Below are 24,220 nucleotides of genomic sequence, written 5' to 3' on the forward strand. Positions count from 1 at the left end.
CTTTAAAAAGGTCAAAGCACCATATTGGAAATAGCAAATTGAATTCGGTAAACTCAGCACAAATATGGAAACAATGGAAAAGATATGTATTGAAAAAATATTACTGGAATTAATGAATAAAAAATCATAAATTAATGGTTAAAATATTTAAACAAAAATATACTTCATTTCAGAAATTTTAAAATTGAAATAAATGTACCCAACTAAATGTCAGTAAAATTTACCTATTTCAACAATCTTATTCTTGTAAATATCCACTATAAAAACAAGCCACCAATACTAAACAAATATCTCAGCAAAATTAATATACATACAGTATGCAAATAAAGTAAACTATTATTTAAATAAAAAGTACCCTAAAAGTACTATATTACACAACAATATATTTTGTGGCATAATAATTTATTATGGGTACAGAACCTTAGAATGGACGGATGCATCATTTTTCAGAAAGACAGACTTTATCGTTCATTTCGTTGAGTACGAATTTTCGTTGAGTATTAATTTCATTCGACTGGTTTGTTAAATAGACTTCGCGGACAACGAAAATTAATGTAAACCAGAGTGCGTTAATCAGCGTTAAGTTATCCATGTGACCAAAAAATCATGGCCATTTGGTGAGTTTATAAACAACATTGCGTTAATATAATTTAGATTAAATTTCGTAAAATTAAAATTATAATATTTACCCACATGAGTCAAAAATAGTTGTAGGCTAACAGAATTCAAAAACTGGATGAAAAACCCATACTACCACAAGTTGAAGCAATCTTGATTACGCAACGTGTATCGCGGTAACTATACAGCTATTTTGTTTTGTCGAGTATTTAAAAGTTTTCTATTCGACTGGTCGTCTTCGTTGAGTAGGATTTTACCGCTGCACAGGTGGGCATGCTTTAACGAAGAATGACCAGTCGAACACAGCCGTTTATAGCCGACAAATAATCTTGAGCACGCATTAATCATTCAAAATGATATACTGTACTACAATTTATGTTCAGAACCCTTTACAATCTGTTGGATGTTACGGTTAGATGTTATAAGTATGATTATGAAATCATGGGATAAAGTTATTTGCAGTAGAACCGTTTGTTGCTTTTGTATTACACAAATATAATCTTCTGTAAATTAATAGCCTACACCACTTTAATGACACACAAATATACTGTAAAGAAAATCTGTGCGATTACTGACTACTATATCTAACCTTACCTAAATTTAACCCTGTTGAAATGTTTTAACACTGTAAAAATGCAAACACCAACAACTAACTAAATTAACCAGTTCACAAATATTATTAGCAATTCCAAAAAAAATGAACTTTAGACCTAGTTAAATTCAGGTCAGATCTATAATTTTTTTCTATTCATATTGCCATTTCTGGATACCGGTACGTCATTGTAATTGTTACTGATAGCTATTTTGAACAATATAAATTATCAAAATATTAATAGTACTAATAATATTGATAATAAATATTAAGATGTCAATGTAAATATCTAAGCAATACTATGTGTGTATGAATAAATGAATAATGGACGGGACAGAAATAACTGATAGAACAACGCTATCTGCATAGAGTATAGCATATTACAAATATGCAGGAAGAATGAAAACAGTACAAAACTAACACCAATACTTTGCAGAGGATAATAATCATAACTGAAATAAAAAGATTCAATAAATAGTACATATTCAATTGTACTTTTACATTAAATATTACAATAATCTCCAATTTCTAAATTTCCCTAAATATGATTTTAATTGAACTCTTGATTAAATCTAATACCAAAGCATAAACAATTGTATAATATATTAAAATTAATAATGAAGTTAAAGCATATAGCATAATTGCTTGTGAGATACATAAGTTAGTATAAAAGTATGATAGATATTTAAATAGAAACATAATATAAAATGTCATATAATATAGTGAACACTAAGCTTTGGGTTACAGCAAAATCTAATAGATGAAATCAATGCATTCGCTGTATTCACATTAAATACTGTATAACGAAAATGTATACCCTTCATACAACACTGTATTTTAGCGAAAAATAATATAAACATTACAAAAAAAAAAATAAATAAATAAATAAATAAAAATAGGAATGTTAACTTTCAAGGTAATATTAAGTATATGGGGGAAAATTAAATACAGTAAAACTAATTTACTGATACTTTTCAATTCAATAGTAAACAGATTATATATGTTCAGAATAGTAGGCCAACACTACTGTATTATAAAATACCAAAAAGAAAAGTACTGAAATACTTTGAAGACTTTCATCACTCATAGATCTTAATTTGGTGATTATCAGTTTCACCAACAATTCTTCTCATTTTATGGTGAGACTTCCCTGTCACACATCACGTTAAAGGTTGTGTTGTATTATACTGCCTGTGACTGAAATTTACAACTAAACACCAACATATTAATTGCAGTCTGGAAACATCATGATGTGAATATGAGTACTGTGCTTATTTAACATTATCAAATACCCTTGCTTCCGATTATGCCACTTATATTTGATTATTTTTAAACCTTCAAAATCGATGCGGTCTACATACATTGAATAACCATGCCTCTATTTCATCAACAACTCCATTTCTCTTCCTAGCCGTTTTAGTTTATCATACTTTTCATTGTGTGATATATTTGTGGTTCTCAAAAACTTTAGCAACATCCCTGTTGATATGGTTCTTAAGCTACAGTATAACATTAACCGCTGCCCTTATTGAAACCAAATTATAATTATATCGCATAGATGTAGCTACCTATTACAAAGGTTTCATTCATGATATATAACTGAAGGAATGTTAATGTTTGAGATTTTAAATAATCTACTTTCTATTTTCAAAATATTGTCAAGCATAATCCCAAAGCATGTTGTAAGCTCTTGAATTTAAATTCAACACAATATAGTAGCTCTGGAAACATTACGTGCTGGTGATGAACTTCTTAATTAAAAAGTGTATATAATTAATATTCAATATTAGTTAATGATCATTACTGTATTAAAGTTGCAACCTTTGGCATATCAGAAAAGCTATTCTACGGTAGTATAATACATTGCACTATCATAAATTGTGGACACTTGGTTTGAAATAATTTGGCCAATGTAGTACAGGTACTGTACAGTACTGTTTTATAGTGATTATTAATTCATTATTTAAAGACTTGTTATAATACTATGTGGTTCATCATTTCCAAATTGTACACAAACAAGAAAAAAAATCGGCCTACTTTGCATGAAAGCACTCCTCCACCACTGTCAATCTCTTGAGAGCTTGAAACTTGTCTTCCTGCGAAGCAATCATCTTCTCAAAATCCTCTTGTTTCTTCAGAAACTCTTCAATATCAGCTGAATCTTGTAAAAATGAATTATCATCCAGCTGTGAGTATTGTGATGACAACCATTTTTCTGCAATTGCAAGATCTTTTTGAAACAGCTGTAAATCAAGTTGCATGTCAAACAGTTCTTTTTTCTTCTCCCATGTAGAATTAAGACAGTACCAAGATTCTTCTAGCTCATCAACTTTATTTCTTATGTCCTCTACCAAGACATTGTTTTTTTCTATGTTTCTTCCTAATTGGCATAACTCTTCAAAGTGATCTGCTCTTGACTCTATCTCTGCTTGATGTTCCATATGGTGAGATATCTGAGTTTCAGCACTTGATACATCATGGGGTTCACTGTGACTTTTTATAGTTTTCATCGTTTCAGATATCCATGTCATCAGTTCATTACAATCTGTAAGGTAAACCTGCTGCTGTTCCATTTGTTGCAACATCATGTTTCGCCTAGAGACTTTGTTTAAAAGTTGATTCCAGGCTTCAACAACATCATCATTCCTTTTACTGATATCTTCAAATGCTCCAGGGAAGCCCTGTACAAGTTCACTGGCATGACTAACAAGATTTTCTACATGTTCTTCAAGAGCAGAGAGCTCTCTCTCAAAACCATTATGTCTTTTGATTAGTACCTGAACCGAAGAAAGGTCATGGCCAATATCTTTTGTTGATACAACAGTGTCTTTTTCCTGAATCCAACTACGAATTTCATCAGCATCATGATTGAATTTGTGTAAGATTTTAGACTTTTGTATCTGTTGATTCCTCATACTACAATGTTCTTGAACACACCTCCATGATTCTGAAATGCTTTCCCACTTACTTCGTACAACAGCTTCATTACCAACTTTCTCTTTTACCAATTTTTCAGCCATAACTTGAATAGTTTTGATTCTTTCTTCATTGCCATTTAATTCCTCAATGAATGCCAAAAATCTCTTTTCAAGTTCTTCAACATGTTCTAAATCAGACCCAAGGTCTTCAGATGAAGCAAATGCATTCTTTTCAGCTAACCAATCCTGAATTTCATCTACCTCATAATAAAATTCATAGACTGATTCTTGCTCTTTCAATTGTTGTCTCCTATGTATAGAACGGTCTTTCATTTGCTTAAATTGAATCTCAAGGTTAGTTTGATTTCTTTCAATTTCTTTGCCATTAAAATGTCCGCTGCTCAATAAATCCTGGCAAAGTGATCGCAAATTTGAGACAGTTTCCTGAAAACTTTCTAAATCAAGGTCCACAGCATTCAGCTTTTTCAGAAATAATTTAACAGCCATAACATCTTTTCCCAAATCTTTCCTGGTAATCTCTTGGTCTTTTTCACTCATCCATAATCTGGCTTCTTCAAGTTCGGCATAAAAAGTATGCATATCAAGTGTTTCTTTTAGCTTTTTATGGTGACTGTCTGCTGTAGATTTTAATTTTTGCCACAAGTTTAGCAGCTTGTTTGTCTCAGATGTTACTTCAATAGAAGCAAAATGCTTACTTCTTGTGAGTTTTTCTGATGAAGCCAAGACATCATTTATCATTTTTTCATGAGCATTAATCTCTGTCTTTAGCGCTTGATGTCTTTTGAATAGGGCCTGAGCTGTCTGGAGATTATCTACCTTTATGTCAGTTAATGTCTTTCTCAATTTATCATTAATCCAAGATGTTTCTTCTTCAATATCTGCTAGAAATTGAAAAAATACACAATGCTCGATTAGCTTGTTCTTTTTTGTTGTTAGTGGAACACTCAATGCTTCATAGCTTTCGATAATAATTTCAGTTCTGTTATGAATAGCATCTCCAAGAAAATGTCCTCTGTCTCGAAACTCTTTTGCTGTAACTTTTAAAGACTCCACCTTTTCAAAATGACTTAATACATCAGCTTGTAATATCTCATGTTTCTTAAGGAGCCAAGTAGACATCCTAAGATCTTCACCATAATCTTTTAAATTGAGCTTGATTTCTACATCTCTTAACCATTCCTCAACTTGATGGAGTTTCCTTTCAAACTTTAAAGCATCTGCAGCTTCTTTGATGCGCTTTCCTTTAGCAAGGGATACATCTGCCAGATCCTGCCATTCGCTTTCGAGTTCTTTCATTTGCTGTTCTATAGCTGTAGATGCAAAGTGATTATTGATACACATGGCTTCTGCATCGGCTACAATATCATCAATGCGAACTCGATTACTCTCAAGTTCTGCTTCAAATGCTTGATGATTCAGTAGCTTTTTCTGAAGATTGCTAAGATCCTTGTATGATTCATCTTGTGCAATGTGCATCTTTTCTGTAATCCATGACTTAACTTCATAAATGCTCCCCATGAGCTCTTGGAGCTGTCTTGACTGTTTCAGATTATCCCTTCTTCTATTTGATATTTTGAAAAGATTATCTCTCCTTCCAAGAACCATTTCTGTTCTTCTTTTGATTGTGGCACTTTCGTAATGATCAGACTTTATGAGATCTTCCGAAAATGTCTGCAATTCAATCATCTTATCCCTTTGGTTGTCAAGAGTTTTATCTATTCCATCGTGCTTCTTTATTAGGGTCTCTACAGTGCTGAGAGAGTCTCCTAGATCTTCATTATTAAGGAGTGCTTCTTTACTTGCAAGCCATGAGTCTGCTTGATTAATGTACTCATTGAACACCTGGAGGTCATAACTATTACCAAGCAAATGCTTTTTTTCCTCCCACTGGCTATACAGTCTTTGATGTTTGTCTGCTAACATGGCAAGTTTCTGCTGAATATCATCATTTCCATCAGAGCTGCTGAAAATTAATTCATTACCAAGATCGCATAATCTCTGAATAGAAACTTGGCGATCATCTATTTCAATTTTTTTCTCCTTGTGTACTTCACACATATGTTCTGCCTCTTGTACATCACCAGGTAGGTCATTTCTGCTCATTTCAGAACTGAAATCAGTCATCCACTGAATATTTTCATTGTATTCTTTTTTAAATTTAACTAGTTTGTATGAAAATTCAAGTTTGTCTTGGTACTCAACAGTCAATTCTTTCAGTTCAGTAAGATTTCTTTGTACTCTACTGAACTTCTCTAAAACATGTTCATCCAAGTGTTTCTGACCAGTGTTAACCTTCAGAACTTGGGTTTCCATATTCTGTACATTGTTTTCTAACAGTAGAACAGCTTGCATCATCTTCTCCTGTTTTCTTTGTAATGCTTGGATAACAGGTAAATCATCAAACAATTCTGCTGGTGTCATTGATATTTTTTTTTCTGATACCTGTTCATTGAGATCATCAATATCTCTGCAGAGCAAATGAAATTCTAGGGATTTTGAAAGCTTGGTGCGATAATCACTTAATGAGGATTGAAGCATATTCCACCTCATCATAATATTTACAGTCCTCCCTTCAACATTACTTTCTTCTAATTGCCCTTTTTTTACAAGCTTAGAGGCAAGATCATTTATCAGAGTTAATGTTGATTGGTCAACAGACATATCAGCACCAAAATCATCCAATCTTTTCTGAAGTTCTATACAGTGCTCATAGTCATAACCAACATCTCCAGTAGTAATCATTAGTTCTTTAGCCTTAATCCAATTTTCCACTTTTTCAACTTGCTGATTAAACACCAACAGATCTTTAACTTCTTCTAGATGCTTACTGCGTTTTGAAGACGTCTCTTTAACCTGTTTCCAAAGTGATCGAACTTCTTCTATATCCTTTTTTACTCGTGGGGCTTGCTTCATATTACATTTCATAAGTTTTGTACCAGTTTCACTGACTTGTGAGACAAGAGATTGGTTAGCTGTAATTTCTGCCTCCAATGCTTGATGCTTCTGCAAACGCTTAACCTTCTCTTCTAAAATCTTAACATTTTTAATAGAATCGTCCTTTAATATTTTTAATTTCTGTCCAAGCCATTCCTTTGCATCTTTGGTGTCTCTTTCAAATTCCTTTTGAAGCTTTGCTATTTCTAATTTCTTACTTCTATCGTTGCTAATTTCCTTTACTCTTTTTCTTTTTGCAATTACATCCTGTAGCTTGATTTGAATAACAGGTGCTTTAGAATGGTCATTGGTTAAAAGTTCATGTCCAAACCTTTCCAAAGAAAGTTTCTTTTCTTCTTGTGCTACAAGTAATTTTTCAAATGCATCATGTCTCTTTCTTTGAACATCCACATCTTCAACAGACATGCCAACAGTACTCTGTGTCAATAGTGTCTCTTGTTGTTTAGTTAATACCTCCAACTGATGGGCATCTCGAAGAAACACTTGTAAAGCATATGCTTTATCAAGCTCATCTTTTTTATGCTTCCACGTAATGTTTAATTGCTCTTGCATTTCATGAACTTGTTTCAACTTCTCTGCAATATCAGCTCTTGCAAAATGACCTTCAGTGAGGAGAATTTCTCCTGCTTCTGTTATTGTTGTGAAGCTATCTTCTCTTGTAACTATTTCTGTCTTAATTTCTGACAGTTGGTTTCTTTGAGCATCTAGAACAGTTATTTCGGTTCCTGCAATAATTGAAGACATCTCAAATTCTACTTCACCTGCCCAAGAATAAATATCTCTACATGAACTTAAAAATCTGTGATAGTCTAGGGAATTCTTCAACTCCTCCTTTCTAGTAGATATCGTAGTTTGTAAGCTGTTCCAATTGTCTATCATTACTTGTTCAATACCTGCTATTTGCTCTGCATTTGTACCAGGATAATTATGCTGAAGATGTGTGGCTTCATCCAATAGACTATGCAGTTTTGAATCTAAAGCAGCTAGATCACTCTCAAATGCATCATGTTTTCTTAATAATATTTGCACAGATTTAAGATCTTTTCCAAAATCATCAGGTATTGATTGAAATTTTTCTTGCATTCTGCTCATAACATCATCTGCCTCTTTATTAAATGTGTGAATCTCTTGTGCCGCATCAATGTTACCACACCTGATTACTAATTGATCTTGAAGGCTATTCCAATCTTCAGTGATGTTCAATTGCACCTCTTGAATGGCTTCTGTTTGAATATGATCATTGTCTGCCAACTGTTTAGCCAGAGCTTCACAACTTTTAACTTTCTTCTCTCCAGCATTAACTTCTTCCTTAACATTTTCAAACTTTGACTTAATGATCATTATTTCCTCCAAATCATTACCAAGTTCATCTGAACTTACAGTTTGAAGCATCCTTCCAATCCATTCTGTTAACTCATCACTCTCTCGAATATACTCATGAAGCATCATTGCTTTCTTTAATTCTGAATCTCGATGCTTAATCCGAATATTTAAATCTTCTATACATTCTTGTATCTCTTGCAGGCGTGCCAACACCTGTTCTAAATATGGACTTTCTGATTCTTCAATACGTAATGCTTGTCTCTCCAAATCAGTTACACGAACACTGTATGACTCCACATCCCTAGTTTGAGCATCATTTTTAGCAATAAACCTAAGAGTTGCATCTTCATTTTTACCATAATCATTATTCAGCAAAATGCTTGCTTTTTCTGTCGCCCACTCTTCAACCTCATCAGCATCTGCAAAAAACTTCTGAGCTCCATTTGCCAACATCAGCTGCAGTCTCCTATCACTAACATGGCTCAACAATGATTCCCAGGCTTTTTCAAGGTCACTGCATTTTTCTTCAATGGGTGCTTGTCCGTTTGGGTGCAAGTTTATCATAACCTTCCCTTTGTCAATAACTTTATTTATTAAGGATTGATGACTTACAAGTTCTGCCTCAAATTTGTCATGTTTTTTAAGTAACATTAGTGCTGCATGTTGATTGTTACCGTAATTAATAGATGATGCTTGTGGCATTTTTTCTACTATCCACTGGAGTTCATTGTCAACCTCATGCTGGAATTGTTTCACAGCAACAGATTCTTCCAGAGATTTTCGTCTTTTATTCGCAGGACCTTGAAGCTCAGAGAAGATACTAGTCAGCTCAGATGATTGCTTGCTGATCCTTTCTGCATCATAATGGCCATTTTGAACTAGTATTTTTGCTTTGCATTCCACATCCTTTACCTTTTCTGCATTGACTCTTATGTTGTTCTCCAAAATTTGATGGTAATTTAAGAGACACTTAGCGGATCTTAAATCTTGTCCAACATCCACTGACAACAACTTCTGTTCAATTTTTGCAATATTTGTAACAGCGTTTTCTATTGCTTCATTCAATTTCTTCTGTTGAATAGCTTGCCTAAACTTAATACCTCTCTCCTGGCACAAATCATTAAGCTCAGTCCACTTCTGGTTGATTGACAAAAGCTTTTCCCTTACCACATCACTTTTGAATTTTTCCTTTCTCAACAACCTATCTCCAAGTACAGAAAGACCATCAAGTCTCTCTTTGTTTGAGTGAAGTTCGGCCTCTAATGCTTCATGTTTCTTTAGCTTTGAATGGAGATTAATAAGGTCCTTGAATGTTTCATCATTGACTGTAGTCAACTTATCATCCATCCACATACAAATTTCATCAGCCTCTTGACAAAAAACAAGGTAATTCTTACATTCAATTATTTGCCTCTTCCGTTCCCTGGACCGATGTTTCACTAACTCTCTTCGTTTAAAAACCTTCCCTTTCCGTGTGAGTATAACTTCTTTGGCATCATGTCCATTTTCAATTAACTTTTCTGCCAAGGAAGTTAGGTTATTTAATCTTTCCCCTTGCACTGACGATGTTTGCTCAAAATCGATGTGGCGTTTCAAAAGACTTTCCATCCCATCAACTGAATCGCTGAAATCGTTGAATTCCAGAAAAGCTTCATGTCCACTTGTTGCAACATCAATCTGATCTGCTTCACGAATAAACAATGCAAGTTGCAGGCAACAATCTAACTGGTAGTTTCTCTTTTCCCATTTTTCCTGAATTGTTTTCTTCTCATCTTGTAACCTGGATATTTTGTGTTTGATTGTAACAGAATCTGGTAGGAGTTTCAATATGCTTGAGCCAAGTGTTATAATATCTTCTAATTTGTCATTACTAATTCTTATATTCTGTTCTAATTCTTTACTCTGATTCAGAAGCTCAACTGCCCTGTTGACATCTCTTGGTAATTCTGTATCCATCAGATGGTTTAAAAATTCTTGATGTGTTTGAAATTCCAATTTACAGCCTTGGTGGAAACGTTTTAAGTCCCTAGCCTGTTTGAACTGGTTCTTTCGCTCTTCAGCCTTATCATTCAGTGATTGCCAAAGTTTATCAATTTCTCTCTGTTTACTATCGATGTGTTCACTCTCATCTGGATAAGATGATTTCACAGCTGTAGCAAGCAATCCAATCTTTTTAAGATTCTGCTTCACAGGAACAAGTTCTCTTTCCAAATTTTCTTGTTTCCTCTGGAGACCTTCAACTGACAGGTCAGTACCAGGGTCCATTTCAGTTATTCCAGTAATCTTTTCAAGAATCCATTCCTTGGTTTCTCCTGCCGATTGGTTATAAATTTCTATCGTAGAAGCACCTTCAAGTTGCTTTTCTTTCTTCTCTTTTAATTGCAGTAACCCTCTCCAGCTTGAATTAATTTCACTCTGACGGCTCCTTACCTCTACCTGCTTACTATGTCCAGTTTGAACAAATTCATTAGCCATTTTATTTATACGCGAAACTCTTCCTTGTTTAGCAGAGATTTCAGTTAAAAGATTTTCAAATTTTCTTCGACTTGATTCAATGTTACCTGAGAGTGTCTCTTTCTGCTTAACTATTTGCGTTTTATCTTTTATCCACACTTCAAAATCATCACATTCTCTGTAGAAGTCAAACAGCTGGATTGCATCCTGCAAATACAGTTTCCTTGCCTTAGACAATTTTTGGAGCCTTTTATATGTTGCCATGATTCCCTGTTGCCTTGATTCTATGTTGTCCTTATCAAAGTGAATGGATTTCTGTCTTTTCAAACTTGGTTGACGTGTCAGTTTTGGTTTGGTCTTCAACTTCTTTGTAACTTCTTTTCTTATTTTAGTTTTCTTCACCTTTCTTATTTCTGTTACTTTAACTTTTTTGGGAACCTTTTTAGTAACTATTTTAGGCTCAATTTCTTTCACGTAATTTGCAGGTACAAAGCCTTCACTTCCTGTATTTTGTCTCACGTTCCACCAGTCCTTATTAGCTTTTTGAATCAGAATCAAAACTTCTCCTTTAATAACTTTCATTCCATGTCCTTCATATTTGAACATTGCCCTGACTTGTGGATAACGCTTTTCTTGTAGTACTTCTCTGATCTCTTCTTTTTCAATTTCTTGTTCTTCTTCAACTTCATATGGAATATCAACAGATTCTGTAATGTAATCTGGCTCATCTACAGATGTGTTGTTATTATTCATATTCATTTCAGAAGATTGGACATCAACATGTTCATATGACAAGCAACTATGTATAACATGTTTAGATTCCTCATCCAGCTTGTGTATGTCATCAGCATAGGCATTTATTTCTTCCTGAAGAATAATATGTTTCTGCAGCAAAGTTGTTGCTACTACAGCATCTTTTCCATAGTCATGACTGCAGACTAATGGCATCTTCTCTCTCATCCATGATTCGGCTTCATTTGCATCTGTATAGTATCGATGTGCCTCTGCTGATTCCTGAAGTCGAACTTTTCTTGCTTCAGAAAGTTGGTTCAGTAAGTTCCATTTTTCTTGAAGTTCTTGTATTCTGCTTTTAACCTTTGCACTTTTTGGATGTCCAGATGTAATAAGCTCAGTTCCAGTTAAGATAACACCCTCAATGATCGTTTGTCTAGCTGTAATTTCTGATTCTAAAGCAGAATGCTTCTTCTGCATACTCAAAGCTGCATTAAGGTCTCGTCCTGTAATTACTGATTTTGCAATTCTTTGTTTTTCTGCCATCCAAGACTCTTCTTCATCACTTTCTTGAAAAAACTGGAAAAAGTTGTGAGATGATTTCAATATTGATTGCCTTTTTTTACACAAAAGTGTAACTGATTGAAACATCAGATTTACATCCGCAACTTTTCGTTTTATATCCATACTTTCAGCATGACCTGTGGTTACATACTTATCAGCCTGCTGGTTAACAACCTCTAAACGTTTGCTTTGGGCAGCAAGGTGTACCTCAATCAGTGAGTGCTTTTGAAGAAGGTTTTCCACACCAAGTATGTGCTTACCACAATCTTTAGAATGGAGTCCTACCTCAGCTTCACTCAATTCACTTTTGATGTTTCCAACTTCTCTAAATAAGCTTATTAGTTCTTTCATGTTATTTAAAGTTTGCTGACGACTCTTAAGAAGCTTATGCAAATGTCTCCATTTCTCAGAAATGTCATCACCCCGTCTCTTAATATCATTCATGCTGTGATAGTTTCCATTAATAAGTTCAGTGGCCATCTTTTTCAAATCAGCAAACCGTTCTTCTCGTGCTGTCACATCTGCAACAATGGCTTCTTGACGTTTGGTTGCTGCTTCAATAGTTTGAATATCTATATTTGGATCCAACTTGTCACTCAGAACACTTATCATATCATCAATCCAAGATTCCCTTAACAAAGATTTTCGATGGAATTTTTCTGCCAGACGTTCCAACTTTTCTTGCCGGATTAACTCCTTCCTGAGGGCAAGTTCTCTACCATGCTCAGCTTTTTCCATTTCATCCCATACATATTCTATGTTTCTTAAGAGTTTGTCTTCTGGAGGAATATATGGTTTTCGATTGATTGCTCTAATTTTTGTATGCACACTAAACAGCGTGGCTTCAATGTTACTTCTCTCTACATATTTAGGAGGTTTTTCTGTAATTCGGAAGTCCTTAAAAGACAACATTTCCTTTTGAATACCATCTAGACTGTTAGAAAAGTGATGGTCTTTCAAGACTTCTGTTTTTTCTTGAATCCATTTAAGCAATTTGGATACAAGTTGCTCATACTCTTTCTGAAGGACTTCAATTTCAAGAAGTTGCTCAAGTATTTTGGCAATTCTTTTCCCACCAGTCTTCTCTGTTTTCATTTTAGCAAAATAATGGTAGTAGGAAGCTACATATGTCATGATAGATTTTTCATCAGGCTTATCAACATCAACATCCTCCGCATCTAAAAGGGATGTGACACCCAAATTTTTTTGTGCAACTGAAAATGCATTGTTCAGGTTTACGATGTTTGTGTTGTTCTTAAGACTGTCATAATCTATTAGTTCTGGTCTGTGTCGGTGGATAAGTGCATTAAAAGCAAGGCCATTTTTCCAACTGTGTGTAAAGTTTTCTACATTTACGCCAACATAACCTGCTGTCTTGCGTTGGCACCACAGTAAGAGAGCTTGTTTAGCAGACTTTGTTTCTCTACTCTCATCTTCTATCTGGATATCTTGTATTTGAAACCTTAAGATAATGGTCCAGATAAGCCCAAGAGTCAAGCGTGGATTACCATCCACAATATCTTCAGCTCCAATGCTTACAAGTCTGATTTTACTGGATAGGAACTTTAAACATCGATTTACATTTTCAATTTGTTGTACCCTTAGACGTCCAGCATTTGCTCGTCCAACTTTCTCCCCAGAAAGGATTTCCAAAAGCTTTATAAGTAGTTTACCATCCCGAAGATCAACAAACAAATCTTTAACTTCACCATTAACTTTTACCAAGAATGAGTTGATCCATTTTATGAATGTTTTCTTCTGTGTAGCTACCCACTCATCTCTCAAAGCCTCTATCCGCCCGACTTCAAAATTGGACTTGGTATTGGCCATTTTAGTTTTTTTTTATACCATCTCCATTGGTTGTGACATTAGGTTTCAATGGCAGATTGGATGCCTGACCTAACATTAAAAAAAAAAATAGACATATATAGTGATTAATAATAAATCATATTCAAATTTGACATATATTTCTGTAAAAAAAAAAGTAGTACAATTTGTTACACGAATATAACAGAGTGCTGCCTTCCAATGTGTAGAGTATCAAGTGGCCATCCATAGGAAGACCCCCGTTCATTTTGTCTGTGTTCTTTGGCAAGGCAATTTACCTACAGTTATCTCTCTCTGGTCAGGATTATACATGCAGGCTTGCCAAATTATGTATTTAATGACCACTGGGTAAAAATAACATAGCAATTGCTTTAGGAATGTATTAGGAGATAAATAAATAATAAACATTATTATAATAATATTATTATTAAAAATAAATATCTTGTAGTATTTATTGCTATACAAAAGTCACTGTATAGCTATACTATACTACCGCTTTTTCACCATATTATGGACTGTGTATTAAAAACATTCACATATGGACAACAAATTAAATGAATATACTGTAAAAAATTTTGAAATAATGGATTATGTAGGTCTATAATAATTTTAACTCTTGACTCAAAGTAAAATGCTTACTTGTACTGAAATCATTACTCTTCAAATGTCAGACGTGGCAGGATTTTAGTGATTAAAGGAACAGATTATCATTGCCATTCTGCAAAACAAGATATATCAACATTTTATATAAAATGGTACAAAAAAAAAAGACTATCATTCTGTAGCTATAGCTCAAATTTAGAGTTAATATTAATAATTAAAAAAAAATTTTTATCCAAGAATTCAAAAGCTTGCATGCAAGTGTGTGTGCAGTTATTGAGTTTAAAATACTGTATGCGGTGACAAATTTTGATATGGTTAGGACTACAGTAGTGGCTCCAGAAATTTGCCAACAGGGAGGTGGTCCGACAAGTCTGATAGGGGGGTCCTGAATTACAGGGCTGACTAGACCATCGGTCAGGTTCCCAGAATAAAATTTCCAAAGAATCGCTGCACCAGTCGCTACAGTGTTTTCACTGCAATCCTTGCACACTGTGTAGCTGTCCCTGACGCAATCATGAAAGCTCCTTGATTCAACTGACCAATCAGTGTCGCCACAGGAGTCGGCGATAGTGTGTAGAGATTTTTATGGAAACCAGACTTATATTGGCATCGCTCGATCATCAATAATGCTTGGTTTTGTCAACTCACTGGTTTTGTTAAAGGAAACAGATCAACTCGGGCCCCCAGTCAACTCGGGCCCCAGTCAACTCGGCCCTAAAGTGGACTCGGTACTAAGTGGGCTTGGCCCCAAGTCAACTCGGCCCCAAGTCAACTCAGTCCATAGCGGTCAACTTGGCCCCAAGCAGTCAACTCGACCCCCAATTTACTGTATATTTACAAAATACAGTAATTACCAAAAGAAATTTGAATGCCGAACTATGCCAAAATTAAAGTGTTTTAAATCGTTGTCTTTGTTTATTCAATCCAATTCAATTCAACTCATTTTATTCAGTTTATTATAAATAAATATAACAGAAATGTGCTTTGAAGCTAAGCGATCAAACAGTTAAAAACAAATTTGAAACTTTAAAATACTCCAAACAGAACAGTAAAAAACATTAAAAAGATATATTATAACACCATTAAAATACAGCGAAATGTATTAAGGGATTCTTTTTTCATTTACTTCAACATATTTATTTAAACTTTAATCATTGAGATTAGGCATATAGATAGAATACCCGATCGGCAGTGAAGGTCCTGATTTGCGAGAAGAAGAGCATGCGCACATACTCTTGGAAGCACTGCTTCCATGAACAGTATTAAATTGGCTATTCTGACGCCACCACACAGTTGTCACAATAGCAAATTTAAGTGTAAAGCCCCTCTCCCACCTAGGTTTATTTCACCTTGACTCGAGTCGTACGATTTCTACGAGTTAAAACTCGTGATCTTTGGAAAGGACCTATACGAGCTTACTACGTGTTAGCTACGAGTGAGGTACAACTTTATGGAGTTGGTTACGAGTTATGTACGAATTATGCCGAGCAGAGCACCGAATTAACTACGAGATAATTAGGAGCGTAACAAGCTTGTACCGAATTAGATACGAGCCAACTCGGTGCGCTCGTACTTACTCATACTCTTTTTTGGGTGCTCGCATCAAACTCGCAGATGACAAAACCGCCGACGAGTATCCAGAGTAGTGTACGAGCTAGGTAGGAGTACCCCGGGTACTCTACGAGCTACCTACGAGTTCTTCGAGTTTACTACGAGTTATCTACTCTTGGCGATAATTTTGAACATGTTCAAAATTAGCGCCAAGAGTTCAGAGCTGCTACGAGTAGGTAAGAGTCCTCTCCGAGCTTTCCGAATCGTCCTACGAGTTTTTGCCGAGTTTGCCGAGTTAGCAACTCGGCATTCTCTTGTAACTCGTATGCTGAAAAAACCCCTAGTGGGAGAGGGGCTTAAGTTTTGTAGGGTATGCTCTGACTTCCATTGACTCACTGAATACGTGATTACAGTAGTTGATATTGAAAACCAGCCATGCGGAAATTCTAAGCAAGCTGAGAGTACGATGCAATAGGCCCGAATGTGGCTTATCCTAGATGCCAAAGTAGGCCAAACATTGAAAAACTTTGCTTTTCCAATAAACTACAGCAATCCACTCGAAAAATTAAGGTTTATATTGAAGATTGTGGCTAAGAAATGCTAAATCAAATGCAGAAACTGTACTACTATATTTTCTTATTTGTTTTAGCCAGGGTATGCACTGCATACCTTGCTTGCCTTAATGGACTAGCCGCTGCTCAGCTCCACCATGGTTAAAAGAAATGGCTTCTCTGCCGGGAAATAGCACATGATACTGTACTTTAAAAAATGATGTCCTTCATTTTAACTAGGGGCTTTATTTTGATTGTAAAGTAATGAGGGCCGGCTTGACCTGTGTAATAGCTTAGTGTGGAGATGAAAATTTGGCCGACTAACTCTTAAAATGTTATAAAAAGATAACTATTTTATATTTATACCTCTAAACATATTCAAAAATCGTTCTTAATTACTAAAATTAAGGATTGTCAAAACAATTGAAATGTACATAGGCAAAACAAAAACCAGCCCATGGTGGATTTAAAAAAAAAAAATACAGTATAACATTATTAAAAAAGACAGTTTGATGCGAACATTAATCATATAGGTATCACTATACAGTATACAGTATTTATTGGGAAAAAGTGGTCCAGCCAAAGTTGGTGCAGTTCCAAAGGCCCTGCGTGTTCACCATAATGTGTAATGCTTTTACAGTACTTAAAAAGTCCATTTCTTGACATACGCAGCATATTTTATTAACAAATTGTCGGCGCATAAAAGGGATATTAAACAGAAAACCGACTATCGGTACACACCACATTGCATGCTTTGTTGTTGTCCCAATTTTCGGCAATGCGACAAAATATCGATATATGCTATGCAAGTGACTAGAACATGTCATGTATACTGTACTTCCAACTCTGTTATCAAAGTTCATACACTACTTAATGTTAGTTAGTAATAGTGTAACAAGTTTTTATTTATTATTCATTAAACAATAAACATCAATTTAGAGTCACCAGCACTCTCGCAATTTATTGATGGGTCACAACTAAATTTATACCTCTCGGTTTAAAAGGAAAAATTGTAGGCCTACTATTCAATATAAAATTATTTTCTGCAGTAAAGATTGAAAATGAATCCTTAACCAGATCCTTAGCCAGACCTTTCATACTGTAGGTGTGCATTAGACCTACAGCAGGTATTTATTTTTGCACGATATCGTACCTGTTTGCTACCAGCCGTCTGCACGTGGTCTGTTTACAATGTAAATTTGCACTGGTCTAGTCTATAAATACCTCACATATTCAAAGACTCTGGGTGCACAGCCATTAGTTGATTAGTTTAGTTGGATGAAATGTCTGGACTTCTTTCAAGTACAAATATGAACAGCAGCCATTAGGCCGACTTTAAAGAAGGCCTAGCCTATTTTGTGTGCATGTGTGGGGAAGGCAATCTACTGTAGACAGACTGAGGAAGGGTAGTAAAAATGAGATTTGAAGTTGTCAAAGTAATTAAAACATCATTCACTTTAAAGTGATGGAGATATTACACAAAATCCAAAAATATATATATACACATATATATTATATTAGATATTATTTACTATGGAAAACATTTTATGATTTTTCCATTTCCCGTTTGGAAGCTAACATGGCATTAAATCCTTTGCGTTTCTTGGCATTTGCCCAAATTTCAAAGGCTCTCTCATATTCAAAGTCTTCTATTTCTGGAGATTCTAAGTACAGCAGCATCAAATTGTGCATGTGCGAGACTGACAGCTTATTCCTGGAATCAGATTTGATGGCATTGTATCCCGATATTCCTCTTTCACAACTCACCGATGTTACTGGTAATGTCAGGCCTATTGCTGCCAGTTTGCTGAAATTGGGGTATGTTTCCCTATTTTCATTAATGAACCCTGACATCACCTCTGCCAGATCACACTGAGAAAATTTATCATCGATCGATTGTTTGTTCTTGCTCAGGTAATTGAAAAATTGGCATCAGAGCTGATATATATATATATATACTGGGTTCACGCTAACTGATCGCCAAGTCGCCATGGGCGAAAACAATTTTGAATTGGCAAAACAAAAAACTTTCAGGCCATCCTTGCATATCTTTTATTGTTATATGTACATATGCTAATATTTTACTGTGTAAAAATGAAAAATATATGCACAAATTATTGATATGAACCATTTAAATGGCATATTTCAACATTTCTTTGATGAATATTGAAAAAAATTATTTTGAACATCAAAATTCAGTGATTTAGCTTTCCATTGATATAACACATACATAACACTAGATTATTTATTTGGCCCTGTGGTAGCACTTAACATGGAATTGGCAATATATATATAAAAGCGCAGGGGGCGAGCTGAACTCGGAGCAATTGAGCGAAGCCTTCATAAATTCGCGGGGTGCGTTATTTGTGAGTGAAGCGAGCATATTTAAATGGCACTTTCTTTAAAAGTGGGGTCGACCGCACCCATTGCCTACCAGAGCTTTCGGACAACACTAGTCCTTCCTCAGTGGCGAGTGAGTGAGCAGGGGCGGATCCAGAAATGTCCAAAAGGGGGGGCCGGAAGGGGGCCGAAAGTTGGGCCGATTGACACAACACTGTTGCAGGGGGTCCGGGGCATGCCCCCGCGAAATTTGTGTGTTCTAGATGCCCGAACATAACATTTGAGGCATTCTGGGCTATCATTTTTTTTCTTTTTCTCTCTTTTTTTCCCCTTTTTTTCCCTTTTTTTTACCTCCCAAAAGGGGGAGCCGGGCCGGGCCGGCACCCCCCTAAATCCGCCCCTGGTGAGGGTTGAAAAAGCCAGATAGTATAAAGTGAGAATTTCATGCAAGCATGATTAGAAACAATAGGCTAGGCTAGGTGGAATTAAAATAAACAGCCTAAACAAGTAGGAAGGCCAAAACTAAACTTTAGAGGCATGCCTCAATGAATAAGCCAAATGATTTATCCAGAATAATTTGGAATGCCATAGGTTTAATTTAGTGTACTGGGAGAACGTTCCTAATATTGAGTCCAAATGGTGTGGTGGTTTTAAGTAAAAGTTCCCAGTGATTCTCTTTATCTTTACGATTTTTGTCGCTCCAATTGGCATTATGGTCAATTGCAATCACTCTGAAATTTGAAATTGAATGACCAGCTAAATTGAAATGTTCGGCTACTGGTTGATCAAGCTTAGATGTTCTGATAGCTGATCTGTGTTGTGTCATTCTCATATGGAGAGTGTTTTTTGTTTCTCCGACATATTGTTTACCACAAATATTACAATATATGAGAAAAAGGACATTTTTGGTGAGGCAATTAATTGATTGCCTTATCCGAAATATGTGGTTTGTTTGGTTGCTCTTGAATGATTGTGTAAAATCAACCAAGGAGCATGTTTTATATATATATATATATATATATATATACACATATTAAATTTTTACTGTACTTAATCATTGTACATTTTCATGTTTATAATTGGTTTTATGTAGGATTGGAAATAAGTTTTACTTCTTAAAGAAAACTTTCAGGCCATCCTTGCATATTTTTTATTGTTATAGTTGTTTGTCCTGCCTTGTGCAAATTTTAAAGTGTTGCCTTGGTTTATTGCCGTTATGATTTACTGCCATTTTTACTTATTGCCGTTTTGGTCCATTGCCATTCTGGTAAAAAAGTGTTGCCGTTTTGGTTTATTGCCGTTTTGGTAATTGCCATTTTGACTTATTGCCATTTTGGTTTATTGCCGTTTTGACTAGAACCGAGGCAACGATTTAAAACATTTTATTTCGCCATAGTTTGGCTTTGCATTTAAATTTCTTTTGGTAATTATTTAGTAAATACAGAGTAAATTGAGGCCAAGTTGACAACTTGGGGCTGAGTTGATTTGGGGCCGAGTTGATGGTTGATGTGGGGCCGAGTTCACTTGGGTATCGACTTGACTTGGTGCCGAGTTGACAATTGGCTGAGTTGACTTGGGGCTGAGGACTGGCTATGCCAGATTTTTGCTTTTATATTTTAAACATATCAAATCAACCACAGGGCCTGCTAGCTCAAATTTAATCAAATAAACATTATTTTCACAGGCCCGTATCCAGGGGGGGGGGGGGTGCGTTGGGTGCGTACGCACCCCCCCAAATCGAAAAACGTCCACTAATTATAACCAAAAAAAAATGTGACCTTGTTCCCAGAATCATTATAAAATGAATCACAACAGTACGGTATTAAGATTGTATGAATGTATAAATGAGTTACAATAAGAATACTAGAGCGCTGACTCCGCACGCGCAATCTTTTGTACTGCCAGCAACATAACACAACAAACATACACACGTTATATGCACGTTATATTTTTTGTGCCGATTTCAGGCTCAAAGTATTCATATTTTGTTCTTATTTTAACACACTTTTTAAACATACAACATTATTATTCTACAGCAGTGTATTACTGTACTGTATTATAGTACTGTACTGTATAGTGTACACCAACTGCAAAGGTACGGTAAAGTTTGTTGGTTTTTCTACTACTACTAAAAAATAAAAACCTCACTTGTGGCATTTTAACTTAGCCTTAATTTATTCTTATTTTGTTCTTAATTTTTCCGCGATTTCGACAGCCTCATTCTTCTTATAAAATATGCTCTTATAAAAAAATATAAGTGATGTTGCTTTTAAAACGTACAACGTTACTCGTATCATGATGATCCTTTTATACAGTATACCCCGTCAAGGGTTCAATGGATAGATACAGCGTATACATACAGTATAATTATGCTTATACCTCTGTATATGTTTTCTGTAGATGCCAAGAATAAAAATGTTGATTAATTTGTTTCAAATGCTTCTAGTTGTTTGAATCAGCTCATTTACAGTCGCTTTTAATCCACTCTTTATATCAAACTTTGCTATTATTCATTTAAAAGCAGAATTGATTTTGAATTTTTATTCGTAATGGTTACAAATTTATGCAGTAGTATTTTTCAATTGGGAAACAAATTGCTTGTTTCTCCATGTCCTCCACTGGTAATTTTTTGATAGACCCTACAGTATCGCTGTGTTCACGGACATATAGAGATTAACATGATAAAATGCCTTCAAATTAGTCTACTAGGACGTAAGAAAGCAGATTTTTCCAGGGCCTTTGGCCCCAGGACCCCGACTTGGGGCCCTGGGCATCCCCCTGGCCCCCAGCCTGGTTGCTCACTGCGCTCGCAAAATGCACCCCCTCCCCCCATTCAAAAAGCTGGATACGGGCCTGTTTTCATATATAAATGTTGGAGAATTAACTTACATGTTTTTACAATTATATACATATACATATCTTGCCACATTTACATATCATCATATACTTGTTCTTTATATATGGACCCACGTAAGGCCTACGTAAACTTCTACTACTATTACTAGGCCTACACTTTTTTTTTTAAAAAGAACACATTTTACAAGAACACTGAGAACACGTTATATTTTCATTGTGGATTTTTTGGGCTCAGTACGGACTCTAAACGTATGCATTTTCTTTTAGTTTTATGGCGTATGCGGGTCCGCAATGACGATATAACGTGTTTGAGGCTAAAATTGCTTAAAAAATAGAAAAATAAAAAACAAATAAAAAATAAAAAAAGAACAAATTGAGCCCGAGGTAAAACGACAAATGAGGTTTTTGAAAAACCAAAAAAATTATATCTGCACCTTATGTGCAGTAAAGTAGGTGTGACTATTTAATACCCCCTATAATCAGGTGTACTGTCATTTGGGCCATTTTTACCAGGCCTTTTTTCTGGGGCAATGTTTCCAGGGCATTTTTTCAGTGCCCATTTTTGCTGTAAAATAATAATTTTCTATGTTTGAAAAGTGTGTAAAATAAGAACAAATTAAAAACATTTTGAGCCTGAAATCGGCCAAAAAATAAGAACACTGAGCCTGGGCAAAATTTTACTGGTTCTTATAAAAAAAAAAAGTGTACTGTACTACTACCGCTGCAGGCAGGCAGGCAGGGTCTTCTTCTATTCCTATATAGTAAATAATACTACACTACATACATCTAGGCCTAGGCCTAGGGCCTGCAGGATTAATTGGGCCTATCACATTAATATTATGGATAAACCAGTAATGTTAACCTAAAATAATAATATTAAAATTAAAGACCGTTATTATCTGTAAATGTGTTTTTCCTTTAAAACAATGTTGACCATATCGCTTGACTACAGTACTGTACTTACTTGAGCGTCTTGTATCCAAGCTCGCTTCCTTGTTTTAATCACACACGCCATTCTTGTTTACGAAAAATGCCACACACTTCCGGTTAGAGAACAATACGTTTCGAAAGGTATTTTGGGTAGATTTACAGCTGGCAGTATTATATAATATTAGTAGCCTACATATCCGAATTCTTAAATACTGGTGCGTTGTTTTAGTGTGCGTATTTATTTGTCATTATTTTAATCATTTTTTTGTAGATTAAAAATGAAATACATTGCATTTGGTAAATTGAGATCCATAACCAACCGGAATGCGTGTAGGAAAATGAGGCTGAGTGTGATGGATGGATTAGGAGAGGCCAACCTGTATCTGTATGACTTGAATTGATTGGTTGGTTGTTTCGCGGTATCTCCTAGCGACATGACGCTTCGTTACTACACATGTTCGTCGTCGTATTCTCTTCGTCGTCGTTCGCTTCTTGTCACCTTACAGTATTCGTAGTTGATACAAACGTACGTACGGGTCTAAGGTAGTCGTACTACATATATCTGAAATATTTTACTTTCAGAACATGGCAGAACAGTATCACTTAAAGCTTGGTCCAAATGCATCATCGTCTATCGATCAATATTTAGAGTACAAACGGTGGGTAAATCAAATAAAAAAAAGACAAATATCCGATTCCTAGTCTAGGCCCTAGGCTACGTCCTATCTAGCCTAGGCCTAGGCTATAGCCTAGCCTAGGGCTAGGCCTAGGTAGGCTAGACCTAGGCCTAGCCTAATACTAAAAGGCCTAGGCCCAGTCCCATGCTAGCCTAGGTAGGCCTCACCAACCTGAGCCTAGGCCTAAGTATGTTATACAACAAGTACGAAGTAGGCTTAGTTTAGGCAGGCCTACATCACAAGGCTTAGTTAGGCCTACCTGATAGGCCAGCTAGTTATACTGTGCTGATCCAGTGACTAGCTAGAATAGTAAGCATTGCAATTGGCAATAGAGTATGTAGTATTTATCGCCTATATATATACTGTGATATAAAAGGTACCGAGTGGTGCTTACCTTTATCCAATGGGATATCTTCTTAAGGCGACAATACTCCAATAATATAAACCAACACAGCAGTAGTACCCACAGCGCAGGCAATTATACTCCTGTGTAGACTCGGACACCAGATACACATAAACAATCCTGTGATAGGGTTAATGATGCTCTCAGCATAAAGTCCAGTGTACGACTCCGAGTGAGTAATCTCACCAGGTACCCCTGGTCGGCTGTGCAGCACACCCGGCTGTGGGTTATGCAGATGAGCTGACCTTGAGGTCATGTCCTCCTGCGTAGATCGGGGATACGAACGTACGGGGGTCGTCACTACA

General features: G+C 35.6%; 2 protein-coding genes across 3 annotated transcripts in view; one reads left to right on the forward strand and one right to left on the reverse strand.

The window, feature by feature from the left end:
* Positions 1 to 752: 752 nt before the first annotated feature.
* On the reverse strand, positions 753 to 22,961 carry LOC117106827 (spectrin beta chain-like). 2 transcript variants are annotated; one of them, XM_033248297.1, is made up of 3 exons: positions 22,870 to 22,943; positions 14,644 to 14,722; positions 753 to 14,076 (listed from the first exon to the last, which is right to left on the reverse strand). In XM_033248297.1, the coding sequence occupies exon 3, from the start codon at positions 14,005 to 14,007 to the stop codon at positions 3,244 to 3,246; it is 10,764 nt and encodes a 3,587-aa protein (XP_033104188.1). In that variant the 5' UTR covers positions 14,008 to 14,076; positions 14,644 to 14,722; positions 22,870 to 22,943; the 3' UTR covers positions 753 to 3,243. The 2 variants fall into 2 exon arrangements, with proteins under 2 accessions (XP_033104188.1, XP_033104189.1); XM_033248298.1 differs by lacking the exon at positions 14,644 to 14,722 and having other exon boundaries at positions 22,870 to 22,961.
* Positions 22,962 to 23,263: 302 nt separating this feature from the next.
* LOC117106875 (protein FAM221A-like) overlaps positions 23,264 to 24,220 on the forward strand; it is a 14,235-nt gene continuing 13,278 nt past the window's right edge. The window contains exon 1 of the mRNA XM_033248377.1: positions 23,264 to 23,494. Within this exon, the coding sequence (XP_033104268.1) occupies positions 23,421 to 23,494 (74 nt within the window). The 5' untranslated portion in view covers positions 23,264 to 23,420. The remainder of the gene's footprint in view (positions 23,495 to 24,220) is intronic.

The sequence above is a fragment of the Anneissia japonica genome, unplaced genomic scaffold, assembly GCF_011630105.1.
Source record: "Anneissia japonica isolate Jap-2015-1 unplaced genomic scaffold, ASM1163010v1 scaffold1165_len1893470_cov193, whole genome shotgun sequence".
Taxonomy (NCBI): Eukaryota; Metazoa; Echinodermata; class Crinoidea; order Comatulida; family Comatulidae; genus Anneissia; species Anneissia japonica.

What these genes read in the sequence shown, in the direction of transcription:
- LOC117106827 (XM_033248298.1), bottom strand. Translation starts at nt 14,007, where the DNA reads ATGGCCAATACCAAGTCCAATTTTGAAGTCGGGCGGATAGAGGCTTTG.